This window comes from Carya illinoinensis, chromosome 8 (assembly GCF_018687715.1).
Source record: "Carya illinoinensis cultivar Pawnee chromosome 8, C.illinoinensisPawnee_v1, whole genome shotgun sequence".
Taxonomy (NCBI): Eukaryota; Viridiplantae; Streptophyta; class Magnoliopsida; order Fagales; family Juglandaceae; genus Carya; species Carya illinoinensis.
The window spans coordinates 2,447,592-2,474,859 of record NC_056759.1 but is presented as its reverse complement, the minus strand read 5'-3'; the positions used below and the strand labels follow the sequence as shown (position 1 = coordinate 2,474,859).

At 34.4% G+C, this 27,268-nt stretch overlaps 4 protein-coding genes across 5 annotated transcripts; 2 read left to right on the top strand and 2 right to left on the bottom strand.

Moving 5' to 3' along the window:
- Nucleotides 1-1,947: 1,947 nt before the first annotated feature.
- LOC122318753 (probable glycosyltransferase At5g03795) lies at nt 1,948-6,587 on the bottom strand. Of its 2 annotated transcripts, XM_043136349.1 has the most exons (6): nt 6,426-6,587; nt 6,190-6,329; nt 4,724-5,670; nt 4,458-4,588; nt 3,336-3,684; nt 1,948-2,820 (listed from the first exon to the last, which is right to left on the bottom strand). In XM_043136349.1, exons 3-6 carry the CDS (start codon nt 5,633-5,635, stop codon nt 2,161-2,163), a joined length of 2,052 nt encoding a protein of 683 aa, XP_042992283.1. In that variant the 5' UTR covers nt 5,636-5,670; nt 6,190-6,329; nt 6,426-6,587; the 3' UTR covers nt 1,948-2,160. The 2 variants fall into 2 exon arrangements, with proteins under 2 accessions (XP_042992283.1, XP_042992284.1); XM_043136350.1 differs by lacking the exon at nt 6,190-6,329 and having other exon boundaries at nt 6,426-6,583.
- Nucleotides 6,588-8,217: 1,630 nt separating this feature from the next.
- On the top strand, nt 8,218-12,882 carry LOC122318752 (probable lactoylglutathione lyase, chloroplastic). Its single transcript, XM_043136348.1, has 9 exons — nt 8,218-8,460; nt 8,767-8,941; nt 9,019-9,143; nt 9,270-9,334; nt 10,210-10,422; nt 10,551-10,598; nt 11,330-11,437; nt 11,563-11,703; nt 12,604-12,882. The coding sequence occupies exons 1-9, from the start codon at nt 8,319-8,321 to the stop codon at nt 12,643-12,645; spliced, it is 1,059 nt and encodes a 352-aa protein (XP_042992282.1). The 5' UTR covers nt 8,218-8,318; the 3' UTR covers nt 12,646-12,882.
- A 4,116-nt stretch (nt 12,883-16,998) lies between these two features.
- Nucleotides 16,999-20,675, top strand: LOC122318751 (protein NRT1/ PTR FAMILY 1.2-like). The gene is made up of 4 exons (XM_043136347.1): nt 16,999-17,250; nt 17,478-17,695; nt 18,543-19,090; nt 19,595-20,675. The coding sequence occupies exons 1-4, from the start codon at nt 17,160-17,162 to the stop codon at nt 20,463-20,465; spliced, it is 1,728 nt and encodes a 575-aa protein (XP_042992281.1). The 5' UTR covers nt 16,999-17,159; the 3' UTR covers nt 20,466-20,675.
- Nucleotides 20,676-21,063: 388 nt separating this feature from the next.
- Nucleotides 21,064-23,330, bottom strand: LOC122318750 (bark storage protein A-like). Its single transcript, XM_043136346.1, has 5 exons — nt 23,029-23,330; nt 22,796-22,863; nt 22,529-22,684; nt 21,847-22,098; nt 21,064-21,614 (listed from the first exon to the last, which is right to left on the bottom strand). The coding sequence occupies exons 1-5, from the start codon at nt 23,246-23,248 to the stop codon at nt 21,279-21,281; spliced, it is 1,032 nt and encodes a 343-aa protein (XP_042992280.1). The 5' UTR covers nt 23,249-23,330; the 3' UTR covers nt 21,064-21,278.
- Nucleotides 23,331-27,268: the final 3,938 nt, after the last annotated feature.

Below are 27,268 nucleotides of genomic sequence, written 5' to 3'. Positions count from 1 at the left end.
TGTAGACACACCCAAAGAGAAGAGCTGGACAATACTGTTGAGGGCCCCTTAAAGTAATAGCACGTAGAATCATTAATAAATGCTCACTTTTCTTTATTTCTTTCTCACGTTAGACTCTTTTAAAATCATTCAAAACGCTATTAAAATACCCATATTGTCTATATATCTATACACAATAAATTTTGAAAATTCTAAAGCAAAGTATATATATATATATATATGTATATATCTTCTATATATAAAAAGTATACATCAAACAAAATTTTTTGTTTTAACAAAAAATGTTATTTTACCATTAGTTTTATTATTTTCGTTAAGCAGCAGTTAAGCCACCGTACAATAAATGAGCATATAATATGAAGTGCTTGGTGATGGTGTTGCGTTCCTCCTTGAATACGATGCAATTAATCAAGAAGCTGACCATGAAATCGTCGAGGCTTATGCCGAGCATCTTAATCACTCCGCGTTTGAATCTCACCGGTAAGAAGCTGTTCTCTTTGACTAGATTGACCTCAATTCCCAAGCGGAGGAGCTTCAAGACGTAGGGAATAATTCGGAGGTCCCGTCTACTACCCTTCTTCCGTTGCTGCTCTTGTTCGCGTGGGAGATAACTTAACCGAACGAAATCCAGTAAATGCAAACAACTCTCTTTGTAATTGCAATATCCATATACAACTTCCCGAGGCTAGCGCATTACGTTGTTGAAGAATCACATAGCGTGAAAGCGCAATGGCTTGCAGTACTTGCTGTAACATCCTGGAGATATGGAGATGTCCATAACATCCTAGAAAGAGGGTCATTGGCTTCGAACTGTTTCAAAGAATTAACCCTAAGAAATAATTCTATTATAAAACAACCGTCAAGAACCAAACCATCAAAGAATTTAACCCTGAGAAACAGAGGAAGAAGAAGAAGAAGAAGAAAGAAAAAGCAGCGGCGCCAGCAGAAGGAAAGAAAGAAGAAATAAAGCACTAAGAGCTGGAGAGAAAACGGCGTCGTTTTGATGGATAAAAGGGGTTGGGCTTAAGGCACACGGGTTGGGCCCGAAAACTGAAGAAATTTAACCCAAAAACAAAGAAAACCCCACTAGAACAAAGCCCATCCGAAATTAGAAATCCAACAAGGTAAAAATGCACAATAAAATTAGGAAAAATCAAATAAAAACATTACAATTAATTATTAATAAAATAAAACAATCAAAACCCCCAACAATAAAATAATTTAAACTAGAGTGTAATTGAAATGTAAAAATAATTATTAGTATCAAAAAAGTATATTATTTAAATTTTACAATTTAAAAATTACAAAATAATACCGTGAAAATCACATTTAATCTAACTAGACAAACGTGTTTTGCACATTACTTTGACCTAGTGTATATATATATCAATTATGAATTGGAGTGAATAGGATTGTCTAAGCCCTTGTTGAGAAGATAATAAGAAGGGTTGCCGTGGAATAAACCAAGGAACAGCGTTCAAGTCCGTTAAAGGACGTGGACCACCCTTTCACTAGACGTAAGTTTCAGTGGTTCCGTCCAAATAATCTGTCAATCTCATCAGCAATGACAAACAATTCTGGATCACTAACTTGAAATATCAATCCATGAAGTTTTGTCCAAAACTCTGGTTTTTCAACGTTAACATGGTTCACACCTTGAAGGGCTAGACGTACTGAATCTGGAAACTGGATAAATTTATGAGGATAAAAGCATATTGGAGAAAGAGAGGGTTATTGGAGCTACAGGCTATAGGTGGAACACACCTTTTCTTTTTCTTTATTGGATTTAATTGTAAGAATCTATATAAGGAAGTGGTCTTCCTAAGCTTTAGCAGGATTTGAGAGTTTGGCAAAAATCATTTGCAGGGAACTAAGGAAATTCTGACAATGATATATATATATATATATACACGCACGAGCACACAAATTCTACTTGTCATCAGAGAGTTGCAACAAAAGAATATTGTACATTAAATAGATAAAAGGAATTTTTTTGGGGGGTGGGGGGAATTAATAAATGAATATTGTTCTCTACATTTATTTGCTAAACAAAAAAAAAAAAAAAAAGGTGCTAAGTGCCAAGTATCATCGTAAAAGAATTTCTGATATTCTACATGTCTACTCCATTGCCACTTACCCAGAAGGGGTCTTTCTTAGTTTTCAGCTACTTATTTGGTGAAGCCTATTGTACCAAATGGAGTGTAGAATCATATGAAATATATCATACTTCATAGGCTTAGCATGCCAAAGGAAATGCTGTTGTACCTTTTTCACTCCCATCTGCAGCAGAAGATACCTCTTCGCTGGGATTGAAAGGAGTATACTCTTCAAATTTGGAATATCCCTCTCCAAGACAAAAACGGCAAAGGATTCCCAGTTCAAAACTTCAAAAAAGGGTGGAACAAAATTGTCAGATATGATCACTGGAACACACTCGTAAAATATGGCCTCCACCACTCGTGGGCTGTTGACCTCATAACCTTTTGCACATATACAATACTTGCTGCTCTTCATGTATTGAATATAGTTCTTATTGCCCTTGGCCTTGGGCAATCGGCCGAAGATTTTCATGTCAGGATCTTTATTTTCCCAGTGCTGCAACAGGATTGGCCGTAGATAACCATGCATGCTTCCTGCAAAGAAAGCAAGGATTGACCTCTGGGAAGGAGGTTTTCCTCCGAGTGCCCTCAGTAGATTCTGAGGGGAGAGCACTAATGTTTCTGGAAGAGATACATCCTTACCAAGAACAAAACCCTCCATGTCAGCATTGCAGAGGGCTCTTATGCACTTAGCCATATGTTTATTTGTTTCATCTAGGGCCTGAGGAATCGATCTTTCGTTAAAACAATATATCAATCTAATGAGACTGGATTGTATAATGATCCGAAATTCAGGTATTGAATGGCACATTAAAGATGGAATTATTCAATTTGTCACAAAAAGAACTCCAAGTTATATTCTATATTCCAATTTATCAAAAAAAAAAAGTTATATTCTATATTCCAGAAAATGGTTGAGCAAATTTATTATACTCCAGTCAGCAGACTATTTATCAGAAAAATAAATTATGTACTGGACAAGAAAGAAAAGTGACCATAGCTCATAAGTTCATCAAAACAAATAATTGTCAAAGAAAAAACTACCATTACTTCAAATTCACTGCTGTGATGCCAAACACACTACAAATAGAATCATTTAGGCCATCTGAAATACTAACAAAGAATAACTCATTAATCCTATGTAAGACAAATGGAAATCACTTGAGTTTTCAATAAGCCCTAAATAACCCAAGCGATTTGCAGAACATAATTTGAAAACAAGGATGAAAAGCATACCCAGTCGTGGCAAGCAACAAGAAAATGATCTGCTCCTCCAGTTCTGTTCCAGAAAGGATGCTTTGCGGCAATCATGTCCAAGTAGTTCTTCAAATACTGTATAAGGTTCTTACGGCTGTGTGAATTAGGAACATATAATGCCATCTCCAACATTCTAGAGCTGAAGGGTAAGTAAAACAGATGGGCCTTCCTAGGGTTTTTCGTCACAAATTGTTTGCTAGCTTTCATCAGCTTCATGAACCATCCCTCCGATGCATATATTCCCTTGAGTGGTGGCTCGTGGAAGATGGGTTTTTTCCCTTCCCTATAAATATATACTTTGAGGGTGCCTTCCATTAACTCATAGCTCCTGCGATTTTGGTGGATAAATCATAAATTAATGGAGTTGCAATGCACTCGAGTATCACTAAATACCCTTTGTGTGTAAGGTTGCAGGTATTCAGCTTGCACTCATCTTACAAAGAAATACAGTAACAATGAATCACAAATATGAGACATGTAAACAAGGATTTTCTTCTAAATGTGGAACAAGCAAGACACCTCCCCAAGGTCTGAACTTGGGTGGTAATGACAGGTGGGATTGAGGTAGGTCTTACATTTCAAATTTTGCAAAACAAGAGAAGGAAAAGGAGAACATTCAGAGAATTTGACAGACCAATGATACAAATCTTTGTTGTAAGTAATAGCATCCATGCCGACTAGTGCACCACGTCATCCTGATTTATTTTGTGTGAATCTTTCTTATCCCCAGTTTGTCCAAGCCAACACAATTCAGATAAATTCTCAAAAATACTGATGAACAGAAACATAACTTAAAACTTATCTCATCAGTATTCTAGAGAAAGCCACCACTCTCACACAAAGTCCATACAGCCCCAAAAAAGGACAACCAACAATTCTTTTATCAGCCTGGCCACTTTGTGAAGGTAGAGCAGGGAGGGGATCAAAAGAGAAGGGGGGGAGGGGGTGACCCTAACTTGAATGTTGCCTGCTCATGTAGAGAATCTCATGTTTTAATCACAGAGAAAGTTTGACAGGTAAATAACACCTTAAAGCACAAAGGTTTTTATGTAAAATCATCATAAGAAATAACTTAGTATTCAAAATACATGATTAGCTTGCCTTTTGAATATGGAAACATTCCTGTAGAGAGGACCATAAAGTTTTGGATCATTTTTTATGATGGTTGTATTCTTGATCAGTGATTTTGCATACAGCAATTCTTGGTCAATGCGGGAAGACCATTTTGGTGCCTGCAAACAAAATAGAAAAATAAGTAAAAAGGCTGAAGCAATTTGTTCAAAAAGAATCCAATCCCTCCTAATATAATGACTGGAAACACAGAAAATACCCTGTAACATAATTTTAAGCGAAAGTTCAACGCATACCATTGACTGGTATGAAGCATGGCTTCGAAGCAGCAACTCGTTCATCTCAGATATTGTAATTACCGCAGAGGTTGGTGTATCATGCCCCTTGGTCGCCTTGGGGATCCTAGAAGAATTATTTCCTGATGAGGTGTGGCCACTTTGCAATTGCCCAGAATTCTTATTACTTTCAGAAGTGGTAGTTCCATTTTTCTCAGATAAGGATGAATTGGACTCGACAAAAGGTGGTCTAAGATCTGTATCCATGCTGGTGGGAGAAACTTCATTGGGCAATGAATTTGTAGATGGTATTGCAGGTGAAGTGGTTGCAAAACGATCACCTGAGCTTCCAATGTGTTCTGGTACAGAACTATTAGTTCTGTTTCCAACATTACCTACAGAAAAATGACCATCTGCCGTATTGTTCTTTTGATAAAAGCTTTGCTTAGGTTCTTTAGCCTCCTCTGGTGCAGATACATTAAAAATTGTTGAGTTTCTGTTTACCATTTCCACATTCCCAGATGAAGGCCCCTTATTAGCACCGTTATTCTCATCTAATCCTAAATATTTGTTTTCATCTCCATTTTCCTCTGATACAACACCGTTCCTATTATCTGTTACTTCAGGCATTCCAATATTAGTAGTTCTCTCATTAATAACATGTGTACTGGTGGAGTTTGAACTGTTCCAAAGTGTCATGTTACCAATCATCTCAGGTTTAGATGATGGATTTTCATCCTGGAAGCTACTATTTCCAACTGCTGAAGCCTTACCAGCAGAATATAAAGACCACAGAACATTACCACTTGGAGGCTGAAAATATTGGAACACTATAATAACAGCAAACAGCATGCCCATAAGCCATGGCAATCTCCTTGTTTCCAACTGACATAAAGATGAAACTAGTCGATACATTATGAGAAACCTTAGCATTTATTGATGACTGATTCTCACTGCACATACTAACCCTGCAAATTATCCCAAATCCCAAGGTTTAGCTGGAAAACAAGCCCTTTTCCTACTTGACAAACAACTTAAAATTTATTTTGTCAGTCCTCAGATGCAGTTAAGAGAAAGACATGGACAATGAATGACATGCGGGAAGAAAAAACGATGATAATTTCAGAAAATCGAAAATTCCATGCATTAGAAATTGGAAACATTTATGAAGAAGAAATTTTCACTTAGATGCAAACAAAATGAATTTTATCTCATATCAATGAAGAGCTTGCAGGCCAGAAAAAAATATGATAAATAACAATAGCTTGGATTTCTACCATTATCTAGTTTTATGGAGGTTTTTGTGTTATACTGACAAAGAAAACAATTTAATGTCTTTTACACACTTTCCCCATATCTACACTCTCAGTGTTCTAACTCATAGAAACAATTAATAATAAAGTCAGATGCAACACATCAAAATCAAACAACATACTCTATAATTCCTAATTTTCATTAAAAAAAAAACAGGATCTTCCAATTTTTACCAGGACTTAATTTTCCCAATGAACAATGAACATTAAGCCTGTATGCTTCGCCGTGCAAGGAAAAAGAATGGTCAGATATAAAAACATCATCCTTCCCAGTGTACAAAAGTACCCATTAGTCTATAATCAAACAACAGGGCCTGCATAGAGCAAAAAAGGGGGGGCTGTACGAATCAGTTTTCAACCAAAAATTTCTCGTCCTTCATCTTTAAAAATAGAAATTACAGAGAAATCACCTGGCGCTTGAGCTTTAACGCCCTTCTGTTTACTGGTTTTTCGTGAAATGATGTCGCTTTGATACTTCTTTGAAGCGCTAAACGCACACTCTGGACAACATAAATGGGATCTGGTTTACTAGAGTTTTTATCGAAAACGCGATCATTATTAATTTATTATTGACTTTAAGACCGACAATGAGTACACGCGATTTCAAGCATTTGGCCGATGTTAGATTCCGCTGTTCCTTCGCTGCCAGATCTTGACACCTGGCACCATGCATTGCATGCCCAATCAAATCCAAATTATTTTGCACGACACCTGCCCGTGTTCTTCTACTCATTTTTTAATTAAAAAAAACTTGAGATTCCAATTTCGTATCATTGAAAAATCGAGAATCAACTTTTCTTCAATCATTATGAAAAAGATGACTCAATAGTCAAGAGTTCTTGTTCTGAAATGGAAGCAGAGATAATTGTAATGTGGTTTGAAATATTTGTAAGGATAATAATAAATATTTAAGATTTATTTAATGTATCTATTTTTTTTTACATAATACCTTTAAATTCAACCAAATAATTGAACGAATGTTAATCCATCAATTACCAATTTGGTAGTTTTTAGCAATTAAAAAAATAAAAGATAATCAATCTATACTTGTAATTTTTTTAAAATTCTATAGAAATGAAGGGAAATTTTATAAAAGTAAAATTCCTTTTAATGAAGTGCTATGATTGTAGTGGTTAATTCTACAATATATTGTAAAATAGTTTTTTTTAGTGAAATAGATTGTAAAATAATTTTGGGCGCATCATTAATCTTAAGATAATAATTGCTCAAAAATCATCGAGATTTAGAAATAAAAATCATCGATATATAGCTGGTGTACAATATTTATAGGGACGGTATCATTTGAATTTGCATTGGGTTATTTGGTTCATGCTATGAAGAACTAACTTTAATTTGATTCGAATAAAGATATATATATTTATTATATTATAATAAGCAGTTATCTAACTGTTATGGTAATTTTTTCTATTTTTTTGTTAAATTTGTTGTTTTTTTATTTTAGGGATACAATTATCTTTTTCTACTTCTATCTCATTCTCGATTCATTCTCTCCTCTCATCCTGAACCTCTCTCACACTCTTCAATGTCTACCTCTCCACTTACCTCCCTCAAACCAACCCTCTCACACATTTTTCTAAAGTACTCAAATCTTTATCCGAGTATAAATGCTCATACCTATAGAAAAAAAGAGCAATAAAGAACAAGATCAAAGTGAAAAAAAAAAAATTGTATAAAGAAAAACACTCAAATCTGAACAAGATCTGTTAAAAAAAAAATTATAAATCTTATACATTCTTTGAGTATGGTAATAGTATTTATTGTGGAGGTAATGATGTTATTTTATTTATTTATATTACTCTAACGTATTTTGACTTTAATTTTAAACTAATTTTTTTATATTTTAATGTATCTAAATATGTAATTATTATACTTACTGGCTTATCTTTAAAAATATTTGCTAAAATTTATTTTTTTGTCTATATGTATTAAATTATTAATTAATCAAGTGTTTTTTTTAAATCATATTAGTTTTGTAAAAAATATGTTTAAGTCAATTAGGCAAAGCAAATACCCCTAACCTAGTATATATAAATAGAAGGGTAATGTTAAGTTCAAATTTGAAGTAGATAAATTCTACGCATATATTTTATAAAAAAATTAATAATCTTTTTAAATCTTTTAAAAATGAAATCTTTTCGTTTTGGCGTCAATTTAGGCTTGTAAAAATCATTTTTCATAATTTATATCCGCTTGTTCCAGCATTCAGTTCCTCCACACACACACACACCCCGGCGAACAGAGGGCGCACAGAGTTTTGAGTGCGAGAGGTAGTAAAAGTAGCAATGGCTTCCTTATCAGCTGCTCTAAATTTGTCGACGCCAAGGCCATCTCATTCCCCTTCGCCACCCGTTCTGAAGTATCCCTCTGTGCACAATTCCTCTTACAGCCCTTCTCGAAGACTCACCCTCTTTCACCTCGGTACCGGTAATCAGCCAAGGCTAAACTCTTATTTCTGTTCTACCTTCATTTTCTTTTCAGTCTAAAGCCTTCAATAAGAAAACCCATTTGCCTTTAAAAGGAACTTCGTAGTAGATTTTTCTTTTTCTTGCCGGGAAAACGCAGGAAAAGAAAGAAGTGCAGCGGATTTTCTTTTCCTATTTGGGATTTAGCTTCTCGGTTCTCAGTGATAAGATGATGAATCGCTTTCTTTTGAGACTAACCATTTTTAAAGACGATAAATCATTTGTATTCTTCTTTCCCTGCATTAATGGACTGTAAGTGGTTCGCCAGCTCTCCCCCAGGCACAGTTATTTGATGTAAAAGCATCTCAGTTGTTGAAAGCAGAGGAAAACACAAGCAAGGCTGCCGCAGCTTTAGAGGAAGGTGCGATGGAGTGGGTAAAAAACGACAACAGAAGGATGCTCCATGTCGTCTATTGTGTTGGGGACTTGGACAAGACCATAAAGTATGTCTATTTGTTACAATAAATACAGTTTCAGTAATGCTTAATTCATATGGATAAGTTGGCTTGTTGAGATGCAGATTCTATACCGAATGCTTAGGGATGAAGTTGTTAAGAAAACGTGATATACCAGAGGAGAGATTTTCAAATGCTTTTCTTGGATATGGACCCGAGGATTCCCATTTCGGTGTCGAACTTGCCTACAGTAAGTCATCCTTTTCTATTAATTTTTTCAATACATATATGTTTCATCCTTATTAAGACACGCACGCATATAGTGCAGTTCGTTGTTGTTTGATTGCTTTTTCTCTTAATCTTGCTACGTTGGCAGATTATGGAGTTGACAAGTATGACATTGGAAATGGATTTGGCCATTTTGGTGTTGCAGTTGACGATGTAAGTACCTATTTCATGAAATGTAGATTCTTTTTTGTCTCACGCAGGCTATAGTGGTGTTGCGTTTCAATTTCATGTTAAAAGGGTCTGGATTCCACAGATGGTGCTTAATCAAGCAATGCTATGGAAATGTATTAGCCATCATCTGTGTCATCTTTATTTTGGAAATTAGGTTTATTCTAACAACACGTGTTTTCTGAAAAATACTAGTAAACTTGCATCTATTTTTAAGACCCTTGCAAGCAAAATATGTTGATCAGTAAACGATGAACTCAAGAATTTAATGCCTCTCAAGTTAGGACATGTTATCAAAGGTGTACCATTTTATTTTATCTTCTGTGCACTTCAGATAGGCCTTGTTTGGGTAATGAGATATTCTCAAATCTTCTCATACTTTCTTTTCCAAACATCACTCAAACACAAAATACTTTTTAATTTCAAATCTTCAAAATCTTCATCTAATCATTACCTAAATATTATATGAACACAAAACCCAATACAACTTTCCCAAACTTCCAACAAAACACAAAAAACAATATAGCCTTTTCAAATTTCAAAACAAAAACTACTTATCAAAAAAAATTTCAAAACAAAAACTATATTCAAACAATTTTTTTAACTTTGTAATATTTTTATTCAACTTTTTCTCTCTTATTTCCCAAAACCCAAAAAAAACATCTTAACTCAAACATTTTTAATACTATTCACAAAACATTTTCACTACCATTCACAAAATTATGAGATATTCTAAGTGTCCAAATGAGCCGTTAATGGTGTCACTTGCATTCAATCTACATTTATATCTCTTGTCAACAAATGCTCTATTGCAAGAATTTTACAAACTTACTGTGGTTTGCATCCGAATCTTGGAGAAGGTTGCTAGAACGGTGGATCTTGTAAAGGTGAAGGGGGGGAAAGTGATCAGGGAACCTGCTCCTGTTGCAGATGGTACTACAATAATGGCTACAATTCAAGATCGTGATGGTTATAAATTTGAGCTTTTGGAGAGGGGGCCAACTCCCGAGCCCCTGTGCCAGGTGATGCTTCGAGTTGGTGATATTGAACGGTCCATAAACTTCTATGAAAAGGTGAGTGGCTTTCTATGCTGTTGGTGAACGCCTTTCCTTATTGAGATTTAGATGGTTTTTAAGTCATGTTCGGCAGTTATAATGCCAACAGATCTGAAGTTTATGTACTTCTCTTATTGAATTTGAAGGCTTTTGGCATGAAACTTCTCCGCAAATGGGATAACCCCAAGTACAAGGTAACTCCACACATCATTGCTAAAGAACTCCGGGGATATTTTGTATGCCTGTAAAAAATTGTATTTATGATAAATCTGAATAATATTTTGGGCAGCAGAATAATCCGCGATCATTGTACAAGTTTTGATCAAAGCATTTCATGGATACTTTCAACATGACCTCAAAATCTGGAATTTAAAGACTCTCTCTCTCTCTCTCTCTCTCTCTCTCTCTCTCTCTCTCTCTCTCTCTCTCTCTCTCTCTCTCTCTCGTTAAAGTATGTTTAGACAGTCTCTGTTACCAATAGGCCAAAGGGTATGTGTCAGGCAGTAGCTGTGTAGGCCACCCTTCTCATAACTTTACATGACTTACCTTGTTCAAACAAGTGGTCTTGGAGCCTTTAAATTTCCCTTGCAACTATAGTCTTCTTGTCTGAGCATATAATTTCATTTTTGTGAATAACATTTAGAATTGACTGCTCTTTTAAAAGGAGGGTGATAAGATGGTTTCTTGTTCAGTTGGGACCTTGGACTAGCACGACATTTCAATATTGATTGCGAGATTGCATATCTGTGTCAAAAGAAGGATAGCTATATTGGTTCGGTATACTTTAAAGACACCCTTGATACACGGTTAACGATCTCACAAAGTTTCAGTCATCTCATATTTTTTTCCCATTCAAGTTGAAATGTTTAGCTGAATATCATCTGTATATTGCTAGTCTACATGAATTTTTGTTCTTCTTTTCCAGTACACAAATGCCATCCTGGGTTATGGTCCTGAAGATAGAAATGTAGTGCTTAAACTAACATATAACTATGGGGTGACAGAGTACGACAAAGGAAATGGTTATGTACAGGTGAATTCTCTTCCTTTGCCTACAATATACTTTACCATTGGAAGTTTAGTTATGATTTATACCAATGCCCTGGATAGGCAAACTCTTGGTATCATGTACACTGGCTGATTTCTATATTTTGGCAGATTGCCTTAGGCACAGACGATGTTTATAGGAGTGCAGATGCAATCAAACTCTTTGGAGGAAAGATTACACGTGAACCTGGGCCATTGCCAGGTATCAACACCAAGATTACTACTTGCTTGGACCCTGATGGTTGGAAATCGGTATGGCCTCTTACTCTTTTAGCTATGATTTGATCCATTTTGCAGATCCAGATGGAGAAACTGTAGCGAGTTATTAGTTCACTTCAAGCCTTCGTGCACAATATTCTTGGAGTTTTGCGTAAAAGGAATTTTGAATTTATCTTGCTGATATTTGCTTGCATAAGTTGATTCCTTGTGGACCCAAAAAAAAAAAAAAAAAAAAATAGACAATCTTCTCTTATGATACAAAATATGGATTCTAATACGATATATATAGTCTGATATGATATAAATAATAGCGTCATAGTGAAACGGTTACTCTTAATTCGGTAACTGGTTCAACTACATCTCTCAAGAACTATGACACCTGATATAGCTCAGTAACTGTGGGAGTGGTGCGCATGAGCGGGAAAACACAGTTTAATAACAGCCACAAAATAAAAATGGGTGGAAACTCACTATTTTAAGGTATACTTGGAATTTCATGTATCACTGTAAAGTTGAAGTCTTGGTAACTGAAATCTCCAGGGCCAGGTGCTATTCCTCCTCAAATTGGCCCTTGCTTTCATGAAATTAGAAACATTAAAAAATCTGGCTTCCACCGTGTTCCCCCTTTTGACTTTTGACTTACCTAGATTTCTGACCAACATTTTAAAGCGATGTGTAGCTTTCAGGTAAATAGACACATGCACGGGTATAAGATATCCTTACTAGTGTACTTGCATTGCATTGATAAGTGAGTTTGGAGGCACCATTTCTAGAGGTTTTATGCATCGAATTACATTTACCTTTTTGCATAAGCACTTATCGTTTTACGGGCCTCTTCTTGTCTTTGGTTGATATATTGATCCACATGATCTGATTTTTTTTTTTTTTTTTGTTTTTTTTTTGTCTACCTTTTTTTCCCTTCTTCATCTGCAGGCCTTTGTTGATAATATTGATTTTTTAAAGGAATTGGAGTGACTAAAGCTTTATGAAAGCTGCTATACCTCTGACCTCCTTATGGAATCATCTTAACAATTTTGTCTGTAGAATCTCACTTTCTGCCAAACTTGTATCTCCAGAACGGCCAGATGAAAGAACACGTCCTATTCAATTTGTTGAAAGATGACTCTCTTCATGAAATGTAGCAGTAGATATAAATGTTTTATCTTCATCTCTTGTTGTAAACATAAAATAAATGAAATATACACTCCAAAACACTTGTTATGACGGACAAACAAAAAGAGAAAAAAAAAAAAAACAATCCAGAATTCAAGTTGACATTGATTCAAATTTTGGCATGTAATCGGCACCATGTTACATTTGCAGAGCAATTGAACATATGCTTGATCCCTCTGCCCATAAATGTTTATCTCCTTCACTCTTGCATTCAAATTTTGTTACCCTGTCGGCTGTTTTTATCCCAAAATAAACCACCTGTTCATTAGCATCTTTTCTCTCCCTTCTGGGCCACTCTGGAATGTCTCCATAGATGCTGGAGACTATACCTGCACTGGCTCAACATAGTTTGACATAAGAAAAAGCAACAAGGCATTAGATTCTTTTTGGGTATGAAGCTTGCTTACATTCCTTATTTTTAGTGAATGTTCCTGCCATGTGCTTGCTTTTCATTTTGGGTACAACATGTTTTCATTTTTTATTGAATAGGTATTGAAAATGATGGTTTAAGACTTGGGAAGATAAGCGATGCAGGAGATAAAAGGAAAACAAAATTGCTGTTTTGTAAATATGCAAATAACCTAAGAGAAAAAGAAAACAAAAAACTGAAATCGATCACACGCAATACAAAATTTATGAAATTCGACAGCGTATTTACATCCATAGAAATAGAGAAAATTTTATTTAAATGATGAATAAAGATACAATACAGCAGCCGTAGAAAGATTTAATACAATATATAATAAAGTCTAATTAGCAGATGATTAAAAGTAAAAAACAGATCTTTCTAAAAAAAAAGGAAAAACAAAAAGTCAAAAACAGATTTAAAAAATTTCTTTGGCCATCAACAGTGAAATAACATGAATATTTTTTTTTTTTCCCCTACTGAATTCCCGATCTGCTTGAACGTTAATATTAGGTTTCTGCACTCGTGACCAGACCTTGATCCGAAACCAAGAGAGAGTCAACCTTTTGATAAAGCAGCATAACATCATCTTAAAATCAGGTCAAGAATCATTACAGCGTACAAATTAAAGAAGTCGAAGGTGACTGAAACCCACCTGCTACTTTTAGTGCATTTTTTTTTTAATTGTAATGAGAAATATAATTTATAGTTTTAGTGTTTATGCCTTATAGTTTAAGTAATAAATTATATTATTAAAAAATTATTTACTGTTTAATAATTATATATTTAAAATATTTTTAAACATGTTATATTTATTTAAAAATAAATTAAAAAAAATATTTTTTGAGATAGAAATGATGATTTTTTGATTTTTTTTTTTTAAGATTATAACCATATTCTTGAAAATTTAAAAGTTGTATGAATATTTTTACCTATTGATAATTTTTTTTTTTAAAATTTGAATTACGTTTCTTATTATCTCGAAAAGGACATTTAAGGAAAAACATCAAACATACTTTAATATGTGATACAAATACTCTAATTTTTTTATTAAAGGACTTTTAAAATTATTTAAATATTTTTTAAGACTCTTGACATAATTTCAAAAATGCCTTAAACCTCTCTTCTAAACAGACAACTGAAAACCTTAAACATCAACATAATCTGAAATCTTAAATAGGTGTGTTTTATTTGAGATTGTCTATTTTGTGATTTCCTTGGGAGACCTATAATTATATTTGTTTGTGTTAGCTCTTTATTTCATTGCATGAAAGGCCTGTTTGAGATTGTGTTAGAAGTCTTAAAAAGTATTTAAATATTCTTAAAAGCTCTTTAATGAAAATATTAGGTCATTTGGATGTTAAATATTAAAGCACTTTTAATCTCAAATAAGCTAAAATGTACGTTTGAGGAAAAACATCATTTTGATGCTTTTTCTCAAACGTGTTTTTCTGAATAATGTATAAAGTAATTCGAATTTTAAAAAAATTGTCAATGAACGAAAATATCCATACAACTTTAAGATAATTACAGCTTTCAAACTTTTAAAGATATGATCATAATCTTTAAAAATTTAAATAATCGTCATTTCTACTTCAAAAAGTACTTTTTTAATTTGTTTCCAAAAAAACGTAATATGTTTAAAAATATTTTAAATATATGGTTAATAAACAGTAAATAACTTTTTAATAGTAGAACTTATTATTTAAGTTATTACTTATAAGTCTTAAAGTTATAAATTATATTTTCCACCGTAATCCCAAACATACATGAATTCTAACTGCATTTAGATACTGAGATGATTTTAGATAATCTGAATTAATCTTGCAAAGTAATATTTTGAGAATCCTATTAAGATGTATTTAAATATAAATAGATTAAATTTATATTTAAATATATAAAGTAGGTTGAGATAATTTTAAATTAAATAAGTAATAAATTCTATTAATAATCAAATTAAAATAAATTGAGATAAAATGGGATAAGTTAATGGAATAAATACAGTTTTAAATTTTTATTGGGCAGAGAAGTCAAACAAAAACGAGGAAGTTGGTCCCATTACCCAACTTTTATATAAATACTTTATAAAATATTGACTTTTTAAAGTTTTTTGACGTGCTCCAGGATTCACATCCTATTAGCATGTAGATCTTAACAGTACCGTTGATGGACCACTTCAGCGATGAACCAAAACAATTTTTAAGCTCAATTACAAGATATGGCTTCAACAAAATTTATTTTCCTTTTCATGGTCATGTAATTATTCTCTCTAAACATCACCTCAACCACATCTACAACATATATCATAAACCATTTACACGTACTGCCAATTAATTTCTTAAAAATTATATTTACAGGTATTTGTATGTACTATTTTGTGAACAATATTGATGTAATTAGTTGTGTATTAAAAAAATTTGATACAATCAATTACATTAGTAGAGTACATATAAATTACATAAAAATAACTATATATAACATTACTCTTAATTTCCTATGCCAATTAAGAATGATTGCATCGCGTCATTTTTTTATTATTAATTTAGGCTATGTTTGAAAAGTGAAATGAGTTGAAATCTTAATATTTCTCATAACTTCATTTACATACATCACTCAAATATAGGGATGTAACCGGTTTGGTTTGATCTTATTTTAAATAAAATTTAAGATCGAACTGGTATGAGTCAGTTTTTTATTTTCAATAACCAATTTCGCACCAATTATTCCCTTAAACCAATTCTTTTGGTTTTATTGATTCAAATCTAGTTCAGTCTAGTTTTTCGGTTTTAATATATATAATATAGTATATAATACTACAGTGATAATATATTGTAGTATATTATAATATATATTATAATTTTATTATAGATTATGGTGATATGTTATAATGTATATTATAATAATATATTATAGTATATTATAATAAATAGTGATATAGTATTTGTATAGCTATTAATATGCACTATATAATATTAGTATAACTATTAATACAATAAACTATAATGATATAAGATTTTAAAATTTAATATTATATTAATTAGTAATTTATCATATAATACAAAACTATTTTATAAATAATTATATATAAAAATTATATACAATATAAAAATTTTAAATATATATATATGAATAGGTCCGGTCCAATTTTAAAAAAAGAAAAATATGAACCGAACCGATTTTAATCAATTTTTTAAAAAATAAAATCGGTATTGGTCTGGTCTGTACCGATTCATCGATTTTTTTATATTCATACTTAAATATAAAATACTTTTTAATTTCAAACTTTCAACTTATTATCTAATCGTTACCTAATCGTTATAACTTTTTAAACTTTTAAATAAAATATAATTTTTTTTTAATTTTAAAAAATATTAAAAAAATATTAAATTGTTAATTTTATAATATTTTATTTTATTTTTTAAAATCTAATTAATTATGTTAATTCAAATTATTTCATTATTATTTATAAAATTATATCTCATTATTACACACACTTCGAAAAACACAAAGTTAGTTGTGATAAAAAAAAATTGAATAATACTATACATTACATTATTATATGATTTACATTTTATTATATATGATGTAGCTATTTATCATAATTTGATAATAAAAAATATAATAAATGCTTATTTAATAATAATAAATGTATTATATTTTATTTAATAAAAAAATAGAATAATAGTGTAATATATAAAATTTTTTAAAAAAATATATATATCATCTCATTAATTCGAATTTCGGTCACCGCTATGCAAGGTCGCAAGTGAGCCGAACCAACTTTTCCAGTTGGTGATCCACTTGACCATTTCTCTCCCTCTCTCGCTCCCAATCTCTCACCTCTTCCCCCACCACCCCCCCGCCGGCGGGCGCGGAGTTGTATGCTGTTGGCAGAGATAGGAATCTAATAATGGAAAGCCCAGCAGATGAGAAAGATATGATCAAAGAGCCACTCTTGGGCACCCCCAAGGGCGGCTTCAGAACTTTGCCGTTCATCATAGGTACTCCTCCCACAGTTGACAGTACCCATCCATACCAGTCAAAGCATACAAACTAAATAATGTCTATATGGCTACAGTACCTGTAATTTACACCATGCATGCATCATCTTTTCTTTCTTTTTATTTTTTATTTGGGGGGGTTTGATTTCTGCTAAATTATGGTGATTTTTATCTTCCTATATTTACATGACCGGATTTTGAAAGGTTATTGATCCTTTTTGTGGCAGCCAATGAAGCATTTGAAAGGGCGGCGAGTGTCGGGCTGCTGCCAAACATGATACTGTATTTGACGAGAGACTACGGGATGCCAACTCCCACTGCGGCCAACTTCCTCTTCCTCTGGTCAGCTGCTACCAATTTCATGCCGATTCTTGGTGCTTTTCTCGCCGATTCCTGCTTGGGTCGGTACCGGATGATCGGCTTTGGTTCCATAGCTAGTTTCCTGGTAAATTTTTTTCCATCCGATTTCATTTCCAGTGAACTTTCTTATGCAATTTTATGCAAAAAAAAAAGGGGGGGGTAAAATGTCAGAAGTGTCCCGCAATTTTCTTATGCTTTATTTTCGAATGGCCGGCATGCAGCACAAGCTGACACGTATGGCTAAATATCTGCCAGATTTTGACAGTGGAGCGATCCCCTATTCCACTATAATTCATAAATGATTTAAACTCACAAATTTCCATTTTTTTTTTTTATAATAACACAAATTTCCTATTTAATTGGAAGTGTTTGGTGTTTGGAAAGATAAGTGCCAACAAGTGTATGGCATTAATTTGATCAAAAATAAAAAATAAAAAAAGTCCATGGCATTAATGAACGTGTATTACGTTTGTAAAAGAAATTGAAAACTATATTTCATTATTTTTCCTCTTAAATTGATAATGATAATCATTATATTTATGTCTTTATTCGTAAATTACATATTCTTTTGCGATTTACCCTTCCTATAAGATCGATAAAACTATCAAGACCATTTACCTACTTTTTCCATTTAACGATCACAAGTAAATTGTGGCTAATATTCTGAATTGGGGACGAATTGACAACTTTGATACGCTGCTGCTCATGGTATCAAAAATGGTTTTTTAGCAAGACCATTGCTAATGACTGAGCTTTCTATAGAATTAGAAGCTTATGCTGGACGATAGGCTGACCATCTGACCCATTTTCATGCCCGGACTAACTCTGGGGTTGAAGCTTTTCCCCTGTTTTTTTTTTTTTTTTTGCCCTTTTTGGTTTTGTTTTTTCACATTACATGAGGAAAATACAGTTCTCACTTTTCTCTGTATCAGGGAATGGTTCTCTTGTGGTTAACAACCATGACTCCACAAGCACAGATTCCATGCACCCTAGGTAGCAGCAGTTGTAACTTCCCGACTAGTTTCCAACTTCTGCTCTTGTATTTCTCTTTTGGCCTCATGGCTATAGGAGCTGGTGGCATACGATCATCCTCCTTAGCATTTGGTGCCGATCAATTAGACAAGAGGGACAACATGAGAAATGCGGGCATGTTAGGGAGCTTTTTCAGCTGGTACTATGTTTCAACCTCGGTGGCAGCACTGATTGCGGTGACTCTTATTGTATATATTCAAGATACCATGGGGTGGACCGTGGGTTTTGGAATTCCAGCCTTGCTTATGTTCTTCTCTGCTTTTTCATTCTTCTTGGCTTCTCCATTCTATCTCAAGCTGAAGGCTACTAGAAGTCTGCTTACTGGGTTGGCTCAAGTTCTTGTATCCTCTTACAGAAATAGACACCTAAAATTATCATCTCAGGCCACAGCTGAAATGTACCATCAAATGAAGGGCTCAATGCCCCTCATGCCGAGTGAAAAACTAAGGTATCATCAAATTACCATTTTATCTTGATTCTCCTTTGACTAGAATTCCTTGCCACATCGATTATTGCGCGGATAGTTTGTCAAGCATGCTTCAAAGGCCATTCTTTCTGGTTCAATTGATTGTGTAGTTTCTTCCAAGCTGACGTGGGAGTCCTTTTTCTGAGCCCCAACCTTTTTCTTTAGAAACTGTTTCAGGGTTAGAGTTGGAGGTAAGTTTTCAACTGTTTCAAGTTGGTTTGGAGAGTTGGAAACAATAGTTGGATGCTTGAATCATGCATGCTTGCTCCGTGGTTGTCTCTTTCAATCGTTTCATTACAATGGACGTACGTGATAAAACGTGTGTTCGTTGTTTATGAGTATTTTAGTTTCTTCATTCAAACTTCAAGGTGTTATTAACGCTATTGAAAATACTTGGGCATAACAGTATCATTCTGTGTAAGCATAGAGTTATCTTGACTAGTACGAGCATCACCTTACCCTGCCTTTACTTCATTGACTGCCTAGGTTTCTAAACAAAGCATGCATCATTAGAAATCCTCTACAAGACCTAACCCCAGAAGGAAAAGCTTCAGAGCCATGGAGTCTTTGTACAGTAAATCAAGTAGAAGATCTCAAAGCACTAATGAGGATAATCCCATTATGGTCAACTGGAATCATGATGTCTGCAATTTTCAGTCAAAACTCTTTTCCGGTTCTCCAAGCAGCCTCCATGAATCGACACGTAACTCCTAACTTCGAAATTCCTGCCGGCTCCTTCAGCATGTTTCTAATTATATCTCTAACTATTTGGATTGCTCTGTATGATCTCGTAGTTCTCCCTCTAGCCTCAAAAATCAGTGGAAAACCAGTTCGCCTTGGCGTGAAACAGAGAATGGGAATTGGGCTTGTTTTTTCTTGCATGTCAGTGGCTGCACTTGCAGTTGTAGAGAGCATTCGACGGGAACTTGCAATTGAGGAAGGATTTTCTGATGAACCTGAGGCCGTGGTGAGCATGTCAGCAATGTGGCTGCTCCCTCGTTATGTCTTTGCCGGCTTGGCCGAGGCTTTCAATGCAATTGGGCAAAATGAGTTCTACTATTCACAATTGCCCAAAACCATGTCTAGCATTGCTGCCACTCTATTTGGAGTGGGGATGTCTGTTGGAAACTTGGTGGCTGGTTTCGTAATGAGCACTGTTGATGATGTTACTAGAAAAGGAGGAGGTGAAAGTTGGGTTTCAAGCAACATCAATAAGGCTCATTATGATTACTATTATTGGCTTCTTGCCGGTTTGGGCTCTATTAATCTCGTGTATTTCCTTGTCTGTTGTAAGGCTTATGGCTGTTGTGAAGTAGAAAGATGTGTAGTTTCAGATGGAGACGAACATGAATTGTAAATTCAGTCTCTGCATTATCTTCTCGTCCCGTGCCATTAATTACCCAGTGTATATTAAAGGAAACAAAAGGGCATGTGGAAATATATCCTTTCTTATTAGCTTAAACTTGGTGTGATGCAAGTAGTGGGCTAATTCCAAAAAGTACTGTATGTTTGAGAGGAATTTTATTCCCATATGAATGTGCTATTAATTTAAACATGCATTGAAGTAGATTCTATTTCTAAGCATACATACACATGGACCCGTTCATGCTTCTTCTGAACTTCTCTTGTGTACCATTCGGCATCATGTAAATAAAAATAAATAAAAAAACAATAAGTACCGTGTGGCTATGAAATAATTTCCAGTATTGCGTTAGCCCATTATATAAGTAAAATTTTATATATTAAATTACCATCTCACTTTTACCTTATTATGTCAAATGTATTTTACATTAATTAGACTCATTTCACAACCATTCTGTGCAGTGTAGTGCGTTATTCGAATTATTAAAATTCTAATAATACAAAAAATCATCATAGATGGGGCAGAGGGTCGTACGATACCTCGAATTATTCAATTAAAGGTTCCATTAACATATATGGGGCAGGAGGCTAAGTTGGCACATTTAAAGTGATATTAATAGCTGGATAAATTCTACAACAAAATTCACTGAATTTATTTAAGAGAGGTGAAGGTACGTACTAGTGTGATTAATAATAATGGAAGGCACATTTTGTTCAATAATACAAATAAAATAAAATAAAAACACACACACACACACAACAACAAGAACATCAACGAGATAAGGCAAGTGGTCTGGTACATTTAAGGTTACAACAGTTTGATAAATTCCACAACTACCTTCACTGAATTATTTGCGGCAAGAGAGGTAAAAGTGCTGGCCTCATTTGATTGGGCAGAGCCCCCACCGGCCAAGTCTGAGAGAGCCCTGATAATAATGAAAGGCACCTTTTGTTGAAGACATATGAGTGCCACGGACGCACTTTCCATGTCCACCGGACTTACTTTGAATTTGTTGTATATGAAGCTCCGGTATGCTGCATTGTCCAGATAAATGCTGGCACTTGTTCCTCTTTTCACTGTCGTTACTTTCGGTGTCTCCGACAAACATGTTGTTGAGTTAATGCAACTTTCTAGTTTCAGAACCTGAACGTACAAAATATGCATACATGTGTTACATCATGAATAAGATTATCAATTATGTCAATGAGTATGTGTGTGTGTATATATATATATATGCATGCAATTTGAAAGATGAAAATCAAGCATCCGAATTCTATAATTAAATGATTAAGTTAAAATTAAAAGAGACAAGAAAGAGAGATAAAAAAAAATTAAATTATAATTGATCATCCATGATGATCAGGAATGTCCTTGCCTCAAGCTTTTTGGAGATATTGAAGTAGTGGGAATCAACGGCGACCCAAAAGGCATGCTGCCTCTCCTCAGGAGTCCCATCAACGGGGAAAACTTCCTCGGGTTGATACCAAATATTGTTCAAGAGGTTGTCGTATGAGCTAACATGTGTGACATTTGCGGTATAGTTTGCAAATTTTAAGTACCCATATTTCCTTGTGTAGTCTCCATTTGACTCCAGGGCTAGCTCATCTTCAGGCCCTTGTCCGTACCTCTGCATACCACACATGATATGGGCACAATGTCAGCCATTTTAATATATATATATATATTGACATTTTATTATTTTTAAGCAATTTTTTGTGAAGACACGCGTGGATGCATATGCCAAATATAAGTGATATATTTATAAAAAAAAATTACATAAAAATAATCTTACAAATTGATATAATTTCATATCATCTATAAGATTTGTTTATAATAAAAATAACGTTGTATGACTCAAACAAACCACAACAATTTTTAAAATTATTTTTATATACATAATCACTTTGTGGGTAGCTAAAGTATTTCTGTTTGTCAAATGTTGAATCAAGATTCTCTTTAGTAATTCTTCAATGCCGTTTACCTTAAAATCCAAAGACCCGCTGGATCGCGGCCAAAATATGAGTGACTCGTGGACTACTAATATTATTAGTACGTACCTGCCAACTCCAAAGACCGGCGTGCAACCAATACCGAGGAATGGTGACATCTCCGATATTGAGGGATGGGTTCGCATTTCCAGCTATGCCGTAATGCACTACTCCCTCTATCTTGAAAAGGCTCAACAAAAGCTGTGTAGTTATCCCTGCATTTATCTAGAAGATCATAGGCAAAGATCCCAAAAAAAACGAGGACATAGTACAGAATTGTCGAATGAAAATGGGTGAAGAGCTAAGGGAAATAAAAGAAATTCAAACGGACAATACCATGCCAAGTCCTGTCATGGCTAGTATGACTTTCTTTTCGCCAATCGTTCCAAACCGAAATCTCCTACCTTTGAACACAGAAGGAATGAAAGATCTAGTCAAAGTAGCAAGTACACACACACACACACGTATATAAAAGAGAGATAATCAGCATGCGTGAAGGGAGGGAGAGACATCTTGCAGCTTGTAATGAGTATTTAAAGCTACTTCGCAGTGTTCATATATATACTTACCATCAAAATCTAATGTTAAATTACTGGACGTGAAGCTTGGCGATTGAAGAAGAGGATTCATTTCGAATAGGTTAGGAATCACCAGCCCCAAGTAAGGTCCATTTCTGTTGGCCTTATAGATCTTTCTCCATGTCCTTGATGATAATGCCCCATTTGTTTCTGGCGCGTTGAGCAGCACGACAGCAAAAACAATTACGCTACAAATTTTCAAAGCTGCCATATATTCATAAAACACACCACAGAGAGAGAGAGAGAGAGAGAGAGAGAGAGAGAGAGAGAGCAGCACGGGTTATGAACTTATGTTGATTTGAAGGCCAAGATTGGAGATTGGCATTTTATATAGAAAACATGTTAATCATATTTAATTAAAGAAGTACTCGTTGAACTCTCATGGAAACAAACATTATTAACATAAACATGACGAAAACGACTGGAATAGTTGCATTGGTAGGTACGTCCCTTTAAGCCAAAGAATAAGTCATTATTGCTAAAGACAAATGGATACAGTTGCGCATGCAGACGTTTTTGATAAGTAATTGCACGATAAATAATATAAAATATACTCTCAAGTATCACGAGGGTTCGATTTAATAAAATTAATATTGTAGGTTATAAATATAATTAAATTTATCGCATTACTATAATATAAAAAATTGACGTGTTAGACTATTAATTTGAATCTTATGATCACACGTTTTTTGGGTGGTCGTTAAATTCTCATTTGTTTTCATAACTCCTCTTAACTCATTCCATCTTATTTATAATTTAATTTTTTTAAATTTTAAAATAAAAATAATATTAAAACAATCGACCCTTAATCTTTCCTTTGATCTTTTTTCTCTGACTGGATGGCCTGCACTAGGGCTATACAGGAACCGACCAAACCGACTGTGAACCGATCAGACCGACGGCCGGAGTACGGAACCGGCAAAGAACCGGTCGGCGAGCGAGACAAATTGAAGAGAAATCGACATCGGCGGTTCGGCGCCAGTTTGGCCCCCTGAGAAACCGCTGAACCGACCGATCCGGTTTGTTTATTTTTTTTTTTTTTTCAAATATATGGATATAAAACGGCGCCAAGTGAAATGGCGTCGTTTAGAGTATGTATGTTTTAAAAAAAATATAATAGAACAGCACCGTTTGGCTTTTAAGCCAAACAGCGCCGTTTCAAAATGATTTCATAACCCCCCCAACCCCTCTTCTTCTTCCCCGCACCTATTCTTCCTCTCTGCGAGTCTGCAACTTGTTTATCACCCATGGCAGACGACGGCACCGGTGTTTATTCTTCTTCCTCAGCTCCTCCTCCTTCACATAAGACGCCGACGGTAGACCGACCACCGCGCCGATGCTAATCGAGATCGATATGATCGGTTCTCCCTCCCCAAACACTCTGTTTCGGCCGGTTTAATAGGGACATTGAAGGGTTCGGTGGTGTCTTAGTTCGGCACCGAAACCGACGCCGAACCCATCGGTGTACAGCCCTAGCCTGCACTATATCATTTGTGTTCGCCTTTTACAAGTCTAGCCAACCGGATCAGATGCAAATTGTGTGATTCAGACATATGGAGTGCAATGGTGGCTTATAGGCTTTGCACATACTATCAAGTCCACAGATCTATCATTACTTGACACTTTTCTCCCCTCAACATCAAAATGTGGTCAAATCTGTTGGCTAAATCATTTTTGGAGAACGAGTGATTGAATATGTAAATTGTTTTCCCAATATAAATCTTTCGCGGTGCAGGAATCACCGTACCATTCTATTGAAAATAGCTACCTAAGTACGAATGTAAAGATTAAACGGTTGCTATACAAATGTACCGTCCACCGTCTTATATATTAAAATTTCAACTATAATTATTATAACTAGAGATTAGTCATTAATTATTACTAATATTAATATTCAGTAGAGTTTTTTTTATAAAAAGAAAACTCATATGTATAAATTAAGTGGGCAAAAATTAGAGAGAGAGGACGTGAGGGAGGATTTGTTGAATGTTTGTAAATTTATATAAACTTAATGAATTTTGGCTCTAGTAGAAATAGACAAGTTGTTGAATCACTTAAATATGATCTCCATATCATCTTGTGTGATTTTTGGACATGTTAGAAGCGTAACAATTGGTATCAGGGCTTTGATTTACACTGTCTAAAAATCAAGTTGATTGAAATCAACTTTTGACAACTCCAGGGTATTCTTCGTGTCAAGACGAATTTGTTGCTGCAAACGGAATAAAAAACGGAGGTCAGTGGAGCTCACACACACCACAAGAAGTAGGAGAGTGAGTTTACGTGCCTCACTCGCAGCTGGAGGTTGAAGACAACTGAAAAGCATGCCCCTGCGCGCCCTCTACACACAGCCACGCGCCCAGACGTTGAAGGCGCGTGAAGGACACGCTCCACACGCGCCCTAGAGGCTCTTTGAACATGTAAGTCATGCGCCCCACTCGCCCTACTACAGCGCGTGTATCACATGTGCCAGACAATCAGCACTGTCTGTTTTTCAGATCCTTCTTGGGCATGATCTAAACCATTTGGAGTTCGATTTCAATGATAAAATAGTACTTTCTAACTATTTGGATCATTTCAGACTCATCTGTACGGTTAGAATTTTGAAATTTATTGTTTAAATTTGCTAAATTTATATGGAAGGTTCTGGAAGAGATAGGAACTCTGGAAATGCCAATAACTCTGGGCGTCGGTCTACATTTTCAAATGCCAAGTTCAAGGTTGAGAAGTTTGATGGAATGAGAAATTTCATCATGTAGCAATGCAAAGTTATGGACGTTTTGATCCAACAAGAGTTGGATATTGTGTTAGAAGAAAAACTAGATTATATGACTGAAAATGATTGGAGGAAGCTAAATACCCAAGCTTGTAGTACAATCCGGTTATACCTTACCAAAGATCAGAAGTACTTTGTCATGAGAGAGATAAATGTAAGTGGATTTTGGCAGAAATTGAAAAATAAATTCATGAAGAAAAGCATTGAAAGCCGTTTGCACTTGAAGAAAAAACTATTCAGATTCTAGTTTCGTGAATGTATTTTTATGTCTGAACATCGCAATAGTTACAATCAAATTCTTGCTGATTTATTAAAATTGAATGTTGAAATCTAAAATGAAGATAAGATTTTACTATTATTAAATTCTTTGCCTGATACATATGAGCATTTAATTATTATACTACTATATGGGAAGAAAAAGATCAGTTTTGACAATATCTCTAATTCTTTAATTAGCAATGAGTACTGCAGAAAAGATAAGCAGGTACAGCTAGATACATCAAATGAAGCATTAACAGTAAGGGGGAGATCACAGTCAAGGTATTAGGGAAGGAAGAAAGGTTTTCAATCGAAAACTCGAACTATATCACGTAGTTCATCAGTCGAGAGAAGACTCACCAAAGACGAGTATTCATTTTGTCGCAACAATGGATACTGGAAGAAAGATTGTCCTAAGCTGAAGGGACAACAGAAGAATCAACCAATCACAGCTAATGCCGTGGACATAGATAAAGATTTAGATTTTACCTTGACAAGTTCATCATCTATTTGTCATTTTGATGAATGGATTATGGATTTCGGATGTACCTATCACATGTGTTTCAATCGGGATTGGTTTACTGATTTCACAAAAATTGAAGGTAGAGCAGTACTTATGGGTAATGATAGTGCCTGTAAGACTTAAGGAATATGTAGCATTTGGTTGAAGCTGCATGATGGAAGTGTCAAGACTCTGACAGAAGTTCGATACGTTCCAAACTGACGGAAGAATCTCATGTCACTTAGATTTGAAGTTCTCTTGTAGACCATGCGGCATCATGTAAATAATAAAATATCAAAAATCAAAATACCATGTGGCTATGAAATAATCTCTATTATTTTCAGTATTGCGTTAACCCATTATATAAATAAAATTTTATATATTAAATTACTATCCCACTTTTATCTTATTATTTAAAATGTGATATATTTATCAATATTGTATGATTTTTTATTATTTAATTTTTTATTATTTAATAATAATAAATATGTCATATTTTATACTGTGTGATTAATTAGACTCATTTCACAACATTCTGTGCAGTATAGTGTGTTACTTGAATTATTAAAGTTCTAATAATACAAAAGATCATCATAGACGGGGCAGACGGTCGTACGATACCTCGAATTATTCAATTAAAGGTTCCATTAACATATATGGCACATTTAAAGTGATATTAATAGCTGGATAAACTC